Source organism: Echiichthys vipera (assembly GCF_963691815.1).
Source record: "Echiichthys vipera genome assembly, chromosome: 10".
In the NCBI taxonomy this organism is placed as follows: Eukaryota; Metazoa; Chordata; class Actinopteri; order Perciformes; family Trachinidae; genus Echiichthys; species Echiichthys vipera.
This window is the reverse complement of record NC_139835.1, coordinates 16,213,341-16,225,423: the sequence shown is the minus strand read 5'-3', so window position 1 is coordinate 16,225,423 and position 12,083 is coordinate 16,213,341. Positions and strand designations below refer to the sequence as shown.

The 12,083-nt window shown below is 42.7% G+C and overlaps 1 protein-coding gene across 3 annotated transcripts in view; it reads right to left on the bottom strand.

The window, feature by feature from the left end:
* Positions 1-1,555: 1,555 nt before the first annotated feature.
* Positions 1,556-12,083, bottom strand: part of LOC310952612 (hyccin 2) — a 43,156-nt gene continuing 32,628 nt past the window's right edge. For 2 of the 3 annotated variants that reach the window (XM_083921265.1, XM_083921266.1), the window contains exons 10-13: positions 10,215-10,302; positions 9,818-9,974; positions 8,903-9,082; positions 1,556-5,957 (exon numbers count right to left, since the gene is read on the bottom strand). In XM_083921265.1, the coding sequence (XP_083777391.1) occupies positions 5,299-5,957; positions 8,903-9,082; positions 9,818-9,974; positions 10,215-10,302 (1,084 nt within the window). In that variant the 3' untranslated portion in view covers positions 1,556-5,298. The remainder of the gene's footprint in view (positions 5,958-8,902; positions 9,083-9,817; positions 9,975-10,214; positions 10,303-12,083) is intronic. The other variant, XM_083921267.1, reaches the window with a different exon arrangement.

Genomic DNA, 12,083 nt, shown 5'->3' with positions numbered 1-12,083 from the left:
GGAAACATTAATTACTAAATAAATAAGAAACACTTGTGAAACATCATTTAAAACAAGTTTAGCATTTCCTGTAATACTTTTGTTTCGATGTCAGCCTGCTCCTACACAGTCACGTTCATGAGCCAAAGGCTAAACTTCCTGTCCGCAGCTGAATAGTGTGGGTATACACTGCTGTATTTTAACACTGGTCTTAGTGGCGGTGCTTGAGAGAGTCTGATATTTTCTGAGGTGGTAGTGCAAAGTTGAAGAACCACTGGATTCAGTTAAAGATGTACGCCATGGAGCAGCGCTGAGTGGTTAGAGCAGTCACAGGTTTGACTCTAACCTGCATCTTACTGCCAAAGAGGCTTCTAGAAACAGCGTATCTCAATTATGACGGAGTACATCTTTAAGTCCCTGCTGTAAAGGTGTATGTAACTGGAAAAGAGGTTAGAGGGTGTGATGAATTTCTCTTCATTTATAGTCCATGGGCCCACCATGTGTTGTCATGGTCACAGGTGTACAGCAGGAAGTGAGCTGCAGTCGTTTGTTAATGGGATGTTTGAGGCAAAGTGAAGCTTTCAGGTTTTTGCAAAGTTGGAAAGGAAATTCAAATCTCAGCCCCTGTAATGATGGAAACGATTCAAATAAGTAACATTTGGCTGAAAGAAGATAACATAGACTGTGGATAAAGTGGCGATTCACTGTAGACACAGGCATGTGAATCACAATCAACAGCATGAATTATTCATTTCAAGGTTAAATTGATTTACCTGCATGTACAATATTACCACCACTAGGGGTCAGCACATCACCACTGATCACAGCTCCAATCACAAACCTGGAACCAGCTGTTTTTCTGCAATAAAGACTACTATTCTTACTGCAATAACTTGTGATTTAGAGTCTGGTAAACAGTAACAACTTAAAATAAGGTTAGACATAAATGTCCTTGGGCCGTCATTTAACAAAACCTGCTTGAAATGTTTGACCAAAACACAATTTACATAAGCTTAACTTACTCAACTGCTTCTTGTTCTCATGTATTGTTATTAAATATGCTATTGTTAAAATCAAACATATTACTAGGGTTGTAATTAACAATTGTTTTTTTTCTATTGAGGTCCAATACTAATTCTCACAAGGCAGTAGAGTTTTTTTTTAAAATTTATTTATAAATCTCTCTCTCTCTATATATATATATATAAATTACAGAATGAAAATTAATGTAATGCACCATCAGCTGCTACAAGAACTACATTTTCAGAAACACTTGTCAAATAGTAGAAGTAAGTAAAACTAAACTGCACTTTGTGTATTCATTAAATAAGCTTATTTATCAACAGAGCAGTTATACTGTATGTCTTTATAATAGTATTGAACCACTTCCACATACAAAGCAGACGGACTCTTTTATCCCTTACGGCACAATATTTATTCAACAATATACAGATTAATTTCTCTCTACACCTCAGACTGATCTTCAGTTTTTTATATTTATCTTGGTTTCATCTTTGTACATTTTCTATTTACAAGATTTAAAATAAGTCTCTCTCTCCATTTATACAACATCAATAGTACAGTGTTATCACATCGTCCAGCAGCTTCCCTCGAAGCACGTAGATTCAATTCATCATTGCTAATCTGTTTATATTTCATACACCACAGATGTCTTTGAGCCACAGAGCAGCAAACTGACAGAAGGGCCTGACATGCGCCAAAAGTCCTAGTGTGGCTTCCTCTCCGTGAGGGATGACAAATGGATGGTCCTCTTTATTTCATCCACATTAGAGAGGTCCTTTGCTCTGCAGCACTGTGGGGGGCGCTGTTGAGGACTTGCACCTTAAAAATCAGCTTAAATGCATCTGCCCCATTCCACTCGACACAGATCAATGAAAGCCGGTAACACCAAAAAGAAAAAAAGGGGGAAAAAATGTTGCATAGAATCAATTCTGACTTCAAGAACAGAAATTTGGTGCTGCCATGTTTAAAATGTGGCTTTTTGAGAATCTCCTGAGACCTTCCAGACACCCTTAGCATTTTTTTATTTGGTTTTGAAAAGAAAAATAAATAGCTGTACCCTCAGACTTTTAACAAAAATAGCATTGTGTTGAATGTGACATCACATAGAAGTACTACTTTAAAAGAGACTAAAACCCTGCATTGAGTGTATACATGTTTGCACATCTATATATATATCATTTCAATAACTATCTTGAGGAGAGAGGTGGATGGATTAAAGTGCATCAGACTGTATGAAAACAAAGCCCACAGTTATCACATGCAGGACAGGAAATGAACGTAGGCCACCAGCAACAGTGGCTGACCAAGTACAAATTATTATCACCTAAATGCGACATTTTTGTTTTTAAAACAATGCAAGGACCTCATGTTGATTTCTAGGCTTATTGTTCTACCAAAATGTAATAGCAGATAAAATACCCAGACATGTTTTTTTAATCAACATTCACCTGCTGGTCTTCATTTCCCGCCCTGATCACATGCAAGTAACAACAGAGACACTGAGGGATATTTGTCAGTTACTCTGAGTCAACACACAGTACCAACATGGCTGCTGGTAACCTTGCTCAGGGGCACATTAATGACATGAACACGTCAACAGTTTTTAAAAACAACAACAAAAAAGGTGCCACTCTACTCACAGCAAACTACAGCAAATGGGAATAGGGCTTGTTGTGATCCACACAGCACAGGGATGACAGCAGACAAGACCAGGTGAGAGTGTGAACTGTAGCTGCACTTCTCTCTTCCCTCAGTCCAATCCTACGAGGAGCGTGTGAGGCCGAAGAGCCGACGGATCAAGGCTTTTTGGGCCTGAAATGTTTAAGGCTAAAGTGCACACGGGACTCACTCAGGACCAGGAGCAGCAGCTGTGGGGGTTTCCAGCACAGCGGGAGCATGAGTTTGTGTGGGACTTTCACTGCAGACTGAACTGACTTGTTATATACTGTACATTAATCATTCATCCTCATTTTTAAACAAGCACTTGAGCAAGACATGGGGAAATGCAATACAACAGCTGACATCTACAGTACACGGACGCATAATATACTGCTTCTACATGTGAACAGCAAAAAGTGATGACTGTGAATGTATGTCGCACACACCGGTGATGAGTGAGAAGAAAATGTATGGCAAAAAAGTTTGAATCTGCATCTAAGGGCACGTTGAGCCATATGTCCAAACATCCCTCCCCCCCCCCCGTCCATTAACTTTGAAATAAGACTGGTAAACAGAACAAACAAAAGGCATTTTAACTTAAGACAACCACGCAAGACATTATTTCCTTAAGGAGAGGATGTGTATTGGCACATCTGGCGAGGACAAGGGCGAAACTTGGGTTTGGCTCGCTGGCTGTTTCACACATCTGAAACAGCGGTGCTTTGCAGGGCTCTAAACATGCAAGACAAGCACACCATGTTCAAATCACTCAGCCTGGGCAGGGAGCACTACAGAAGGCTAGCTAGCACTGTGCAGGCAGATGCAGGCATTTAACAGTAGAGAAGATCCTACTCCATGCACATGAGGATTAAAAAAAAATTGCACTTGAAAAACCATTACATTAAAAAAAAAAAAGATAAGCAGGACATTTCTGGGGAATTAGAATAATCAGGTTAATCCTGATGTGGTTGTTTGATATATGACAGAAAACCTGAAGACAGTTGTGTTGTTGTTTTGCAGCTATTGTTTTGTGCGTGGTGTGATTGAACTGAAATGAAGGCTGAGATATTCAGTCACAACTCCTCACGTGAATGCACACAGATTTTTTTTTTTTTACTACAGTGTCATTACAGTTGCAGTGTGAAACCAGTTTGATCCCCAGTATTTAACCGCCAAAATGTGGCGAGCAAAGCGCTCCGGGTTCAAACCTAAATGGGGTCTTGAAATCCTGCGCCTGATTGGGAGACAGGTGTCTGAGTGGCAGGGTGAACACACAATGAGGTAGAACAAAATGTTTCATGAGCAACCAATCAGAGCACAAAAACGGCAAGACTGTCGTCATGGTGACTGTCCATGCGCAGTGACTGGTACAAGCCTCCGGAGGGCAGCGCGTCACCGACTCAGACTGACACAGCATGCAAGCCAGAGCCTCCCAAACACACCTACAGGTGCTTTCAGATGGAAGGACCCATTAAATGGTTTGAACCATTAATAACAATCCAATATAAAATACAGTCACTGCCTTTTAGCTTAAGACCCAAACCTGCACTCTCTACTATAGTTTAATCCAGTTCTTCCACAAGATTCAGCTTCAGATTTTAAATCACGTCACAAGATTAATTAAATCCTCTTGTAGCTGCACAGTGGTGATTTCTTCAGATTTGTCCAGGTAAAAGCTCAGAGCAACACAAACCCTTACCATACTCCAGTTTTGCTTAACAACAATCTTAAAAGTCTGATTTTACAGATCAAATGAGAATATTAAGATTACAGAATAAAAGGAAAGTCGTGGGCTGACAACTAGAGAAGGACTTTTGTCCGACTGATTTCTGCCAAATAACTGTCACACAAGTGAAAAAAACACAAATGCTACCTTCTTTGGATTGTAATAAAAAAAAAAAAAACATTTAAAAATAAACTTTAATCCATTCACAACCATTTATGCCCAATTAAAAACAAAGGGAAGATAATCAGCAAGAACGATTGCACGTGAGCCCGGGGAATGAAAGGGAAGGAATGAAGAGAAAGAGCAATAATCCCCACTCTTCTCCACATGAGCGACGGTAAGTATTATTGCTGATTCATTTTTGACTGATTCAGTCAGGAACTCAAAAATCTGAAATGTCATATATATATATATATATATATATCCCCTTCAGCTAGCATGGCATCCTTATGACTTTACCCACTAAGTTTCCTCCCTTTTGAGGAATGCTCTGCTTGGTCAGACAGGAGGATACAGTGCAGACATGCTGGACTGTAGTTACAGCAGTGGGAAGTCATTTACTACTTTTCCTCTCATTGCATTTTCAGTAACGCTAAACCCACCAGCAACAACTGCAGGTCTAGACTGTCATGGATGTTAAACGGGTGGACACACAACTCTAGTGCGCACATACACACACGCACACACACGCACACAGATAGGTAGACAGAGATTGTCACAGTAGGGTTGTAAAATATCGCAGAGAAAAAAACTGCATGTGGATGAGTGTTATGAACAGGTGTGTGTGTGTGTGTGTGTGTGTGTGTGTGTGTGTGTGTGTGTGTGTGTGTGTGTGTGTGTGTGTGTGTGTGTGTGTGTGTGTGTGTGTGTGTGTGTGTGTGTGTGTGTACCACCATGGCCTGCACTGCACATTAGACCTGTGATATGATCTGCATGTTGAAACTGGGGGAGCGGGACTGCTTGGTGAGAGGCGCCCCAGGAGAAAGGAGGTCCTGGGCGTCCTCTGGCCTGATGAGGTGCTCTTCCTTCAGGCTGATGGTAGAGTGACGGTGGGAGCCGCCTACTGGAAGCCCGCCTTCCTTGTCAGAACCCCCCGCCGTCTCCTCTCGTTCCTCGTCCCCTCCGTTAAGGTTGAAATTCATGCAGTCGAAGGACTTGCTAGAGGAGGTGCTGCCAGTCCGCACCAGTGCGGGCCCCACGGGGAAGCTCAGGTGCTTCTTTATGGGGCTCAGCTGGATGGCATCCAAGTTGATGCTGGCTGGAGGCGACTGCTGCCTCTGATGGTGCTTCCTCACAGCGGCCTGGTGATCTGCTGACAACTCGGCCTGTTTTTCGGCCTCCCTCTCCCTCTCCCTCTCCCTCTCCCGTTCTCTCTCCTTGTCCCGAGACAACCGGGCCGTGATGGCTTTCTTGATGCTGCTGCTGCTGTTCAAGCTGCCGCCTCTCGGCCCCACACCGCCGCCCGCCTTAGTGCCGCTGGGCTGGCTGCTGTTCGACGCCCCGGAGGAGAATCCCTCGTCCGGGTCGTTGACATTGAAGGAATCTTCCCCGCCGCTCATACCGTCAGCTTCTGAACACGGACATGCACGGACGGAAAGAAAGCATGATGGATGAAAGTGAGCAAGGTCACAAATTTAAAAGAAGATCTTGACACAGTGTCTACAAACAACTTCCAAAATACTAAAAAAAAACAATTACTATAAAGAGTAAGGTGCAAAAATGTCACCATAATCTGGAGAAAGGGCTTTAGCTACTGATTCTTGTCAACGGTAATGTGAACAAGCCTGCGACAAAGAAGCAATACAATTAAAAAAATGTTGATGAAAATGTAAATAAATAAAGCACAATAAATTCACAGAGTGAATTAATAGCCTTCTCGAGGGCCAGCACTACCACTCACACTCAACTGACCGTGCTGCTTCATTAGCTCACTCATTATGCACCAAACAGTTCAATGTGGTGCACAAAGACCTTGAGCTTTGATCATCTGATGTAATACAGATCAAGTGAAATCTGAAGAGCTGTTTGTTTAGGAAAAGTGTGAGCTCAATAGTGCCAGATGGGAGTGAGAGAGAAAAGCTTGTCTATCAAAAGATGTCATATTGAATATTTAGATAATATACTGTATATCCAGTAATACTTTTATAGACACAAGACTGACATGAAGACATCTTAACAACAAAACATTTAACTATCCATCTCTGTCCTTTATGTTTGAAAGCTGAAAGGGAAAAAGATGATAAATTGAATTAGAAAAAAAGCATGTTATTGACATACAGTATGCAGGATAAAGCCTGTTAAACAGACGAGACAGAGGATCAGCTGTCTGTCTCCGTCATGCAGTGTTGGGACAAGCAAAATTGGACGACAGGGAACCGCAGGCAGCACCAGAAAAAAGAAACGGAGAAACAAGAGAAGAAAAGGTCTGGATTTACATGCACATCACACGAGGAGAAGACACATGCTCTCCTGCCCCATCCCTCGTTTCTCCCGCAGAACTGGCTCCGGCGGTCAGATGGCCGAATCCGGCCTGCCAATCTGCGAAGAGCACTGAGGCGGGTCCGTACACCTCATCAGATCAATAGCTGTCAAGTTAGAGCTGACAGCCCATGAGGCTAAATGGGCGAGTCTGCGAGCCAGTACAAGTCAACCCAATCTGAGATGAAGCTTAAAGTTATTCAAGTCTTTGCAATTTAAAGATCATACTGGTGTTTTTGCAAGTTTTAGCCTTCTGACTTATGTTTATTTGTGCAACACATTTAAATGCTTGTCATTGGTTTCTGGCCATGGCTAAAAAAGAAAAAAAATCAGCCCGCAGAGGCTAAAATGTGCTTGAGACGGATAATCCACTACAGTAAGCATCTCTCTGCCTTCATTTTTAATGTGTTATTTTGTTGTGTGCTAATGTGGAGCAGGGACCATTTTAAAAACTCTTTCTTTATGGTGCATTCGAGGACACTCTGACATACAAAATATTAGGTCTGATTGCTGAAAATCTTTACATATATATGGTACTTTTTTAGGAACTAAAACCCTGAATATATTCACACATATATATATATATATAGAGACCATATGAAAAAGATAATGTGATTTTTAGGGATAAATAAAGTACTTCTAATTAAAAAAATGTATGTAGGGCTGCCCCTTGTTTGTCCATTAGTCGACTAATTGGTCGTTTCAGTATTTCTTTACTTGATTATACATTTCTTATGCTTTGAGTTGGGCTACTTATTTCCAATATACATATATCTGTTGTTTTTGCAGGATTCTTTGTGGAGAAACTCAGTTTTACAGATCTGTCGATTAAATCAACTATTGTACTGAGAACTTATTCAATCAAGGACGGTATGGTAAACCGGGGAAAATGTTTGTAACAAAGTAAATAAAATTTGTAGTTAACAGGATTAAACATACAAAAGCATCAGTATGGTCATTTTCAAAATCACAGCCCCAAACTAAAGGACATGTAAAGGTAGGTATTCCTTTCTGCAACAGAATGTCCTGTAATTCAGTTCTACCTAATGAAACAACCGTGTTTTAATGAAAGATCATGGGAAGAAGACGGGGTGGCACTTGCAAACGCTGACCGTAAAACCAGGGAATGAGCTGATCTTCAGTTATGTCAAAATTTCAAAACATGTAGCAACCACACATGTAAATGGCCACACATTCAACAAGACAAAATGGGCCGTATGAGAGGTCCTAGCAGTGGAGTAGCCTTTTGCAGTTCAAAGTATTAGATTTGTAAACAATTGGCAATATTCAGCCTGCTCACTTGGCCTTGTTTTGTGTGTGTTCCAGGTCTTCACGTTTTTTTGCGGACATTTTTTGAAGCTTGCCGTAGCGTGCGCATGCATGATGACGGGCTCGTTCCCACTCACTGAGCTGAGAGAAAAAATAAATGTGGCAGAACGCAAAATTAGCATACAATAAAGCTGCTGGGCTGTAAAACAAGATGGAGGGCCTCTCACTTCGGAACGGCGCTAAGCAGACGGTTGCTGCTGGCCTGAGTGACCGAAAACTTGGCGGTGCTGTCAAACACTGCGAGGGGCACTGCAGAAACAAGTTGTAGTTGAGGAAAAAAGCCCAGAGTCAAAGGTCAAGCTGCAGGCTGGGCAATGAACCATGCTCAGTGAGTGACAAGGGCTGCAGTCTCAAGTATGTTGAAGGCATGATGAGGAAAGAGAGGATATGACACGATGACAGGCCCATGCAAAATGGCCACGAGCCGCACACTTCCTTCAAACCCAGAATAGGAGACTCTTCCATTCTTGGATGAGACGAAAAAATAGCAGTAGTCTGGTAGTAGACAGCTGAAGGTCTTATAGACTGGAGGAGTTAGTATACTCTGGGGAAGTGAAGAGGCAGCCAAAATGGGATCGGCAGAGTTATCGCCCTCAAGTTGAGGAGGGGTAGGAGGAGAGGGAGGAGGAGGGTTGGGGAGATACAGATCGAAGGGGGAACCTCCTCCTGAGACCCTCTCTGTTCTGAGCGTCCGCCCCTGTCCCCTACCCTCGAATGTGATGGGGGGAATGATGCTGCTGCTGCTGCTGTGGTGGCTGTGAGGCCGCCCTTCTCTCTCCTCTTTGGCTGCGGGGTCCCAGGGATTGTGGTGTAGGTGGTGGTGGTGGGCGAGGCTAGGAGGATTGACGATGAGGCTCAAGTCTGCACCGGTTGAGTGGTCAAAACAATCTGGGAGTCAACAACACAGACGGGGAAACGTGTTTCTTTTAGTGGCAGCGAGGCTCAACCGATTTGGACCTCATCATGGGCACAGCAGGCCTGACATCTGTCTGTAAATTAATTTGTAGATTACAAAATATAGAGAGGGAAAAAAAGGAATTTTAAAGTGAACTGCACCATTAATGACCAATTTACTGGGCAAAATGGAGTCAGCACAATCTACAGGCACCATTTTGTTGCGAGTTTCTATTCTACACATTTAACTGGTGATACGAAGCACAGCTCACACTTGATAGACAAGACGGGCAAAAAACAGTGCACTAAGGAGCAGTGAGCGGCACAAGCACTGCGACACGGAGACTATATGACCACAATTACATACGATAACTGACACAAAACACCATTTGGACAATGCTAATGGTGTGGCTGCTTCACACAGAAACAGATTTCCTTCTCACTGCTAAGGAAAAAACACTGGAAAGTAATTATCTCACCAAAGATTTCCTGCTTGTGGGCTTTCACTGATTGGAAAAAAAAGTTTGTAAGTTTACAGCTTAAATCTTAACTGATCTTTTTATTGCATAACATAACTCTAAACTTCGCTAGAGGGATAAATTAATAATGAGGGTAATTGTAATGGGTCTGCTGTGCTGTCACATCTACTGATATCTCTCTGCTTCCCTTCGCTGTGTGCTGCAGCTATTGACAGCAGGTCTTCCTGTTTTTGGGCTGCTGCAGTCTTACCCTCTCTCTTCCAACGGTGGCGTCGTATGGAGGCGGTGGTGATGGCGGAGATGGAGATGCGACTAATGGTGGGCGTCACCTCCACCTGGAGCACCTTGCGCCCCCGCGGCTCATCGGGAGCGCTGGCCGGCAGCGAGTTCTTCATGGCGTTCCCCAGCTGGAGATGATACATGCACAGATGAACATCAATAAGCAGTTAAATGATAAAAGGGTATTAGGACATCTGAAGCATGATTTGGCAATCGTCCTTGATTTTAAGGATTGTGCGGAGCCTGTGCTGATATTTGTGTGAAATGTGGCAAAGTATTGTCAGTGTTATGGGTTTGACTCAAGTTCTAAAGTTTTAGACGGTTGAACTTGTGACTAACTCTACAGACAAAGTTGCTGTTGCTCTTACCAAGAGAGGCTGGGAGTAGAGCTCCAGCTGGGCTCTGTATAGAATGTCCTCCAGAGCTTCCCGCCCCATCTCCCACTCTCCATTGTATCTACACAGCACAAAAAAAACACACACACACACACACACAAAGTCATGTTGTGAGCTTATTTGTGTAAACGGGAGCGTCTGACAAAATGCCTTGATGTCTGAGTCACATCCCCGTGAACTATTATTAGTTATTGAGTCATGCCTGCAGCTTCAGTGAGGGAGGCGATACCTCTCCTTGTCTGTTTAACATATGCTTTACCGTTTATTCCTACAAAATAAAGTGAAGTTCATTTAAAATGAAATGAAATGCATACATTCCTTGGGAATTCTGTGGAAATGCATGCAGGAAAACTTCAACCTGCATGTTTGGCAATTATGAAATGTAATGCTGCTAATAGAAGTGCTCGTACATGTAAATGTTTGGGTTCATCACCTGGCTCTTTGCTAAAGAGGAGGGCTATCTTTAGCTTTGCATATGTCACAACCCCATATTCATTCAAGACAGATTTAAAAGGAACAGCAACAAGAATTTAATACATTAAACATTGCAAAAAAAAAAAAAAAAGAACAAGAAAAGAAGAAGAACTGCATGGCTGAACTCTCTTTGATCCGGCCCTACATGCAACAATCAAACAGCCAGAGGGAAATGCGTGAGATTCCCTTTAGACTCAAGATAAAAAAGAAGAGAATGAATGGGTAGGTGAAAACACACTCTCTGATGTTTTGGAGGCTAGAAAAAAATTGGTTCAGAATACATTTCAAACCTGATTAAATTAAATTAAATTTGGCGTGTGTCTATTTGTTCTGATATGCCTGTGTGTGTGTGTGTGTGTGTGTGTGTGTGTGTGTGTGTCCCTCTCTCTCTTTATGTGGCATTACAGCACCGTAGCATTAGTGGACATATTAACCTAAATCCCAGAGTGTCCTCAATGAGTACCAAGGTCCCTCCGCCTGTGTGGAGCGTGGATTCATGTTTATCTGCCCTTCAAGTGCGCCTGCTCGGGCCAAGGGTGAATGTGCACTATGATAGGGATTACTAAAAAGGCTATTATTCTTACATACACAAACGAACAGACACTCTGGGATTTAGTCTGTTTTTCACCCAAAGGCACTGACTGCTGTGTACCCTCATGGTGGGAGATGAGACAGAATGCATACTCCCCCTCACTCACCCACTCACCCCCCATACACACACTACAACATCCTTAACAGTGGCCATGTATCAGGGAATCCATCTCAGAGGACGAGCTATCATCAAGGAGCCGTAATCAGCTTTGTAACGACTGTCCTCGTAGGCGATGAAATCACCTGCTCCCACAATGCACCGGCGATGTAATCAGTCTCTACAGTGGGGAGCTTCTGTCCTTGGGAGAAAGAGCTAGCATATGCTATGAGGAGATTTTCTGCAGCTGATCGCAGCAAACTATAAAGAGAGACTGCCCTCATTAGTGATGTCCCGCAGAGGCACAATAACAAAAATGAGAAACATTGTGTTATGTAGCTCATAAAGGAACTTGGGTTAATGATATCTGTTAAAGGGAGTCCCAAAGATTATCCTCCTCCGGACTGCCTGTTATCTGTTATTCAGTGTCTTCAATGATCTGCCAATAAACAGCAGTGATGTGAAAGGGCAAGGATGAAAGCCACTTTCCAGCCACAGCTTTTAAAAAAAAAATAATGTATGAAATGACAATATGAAAACAATGAGATCATTTGAAAGGGGTCGCTATTGTATTCGTTCATCGTATTGATGAACCTACAGGGCATTATCACCTGAACCTGCAGCTCCCGTCGCCTTTACAGAGATTTATAGCAACTTTCAGCCCATTGTTAAGCTGTCTG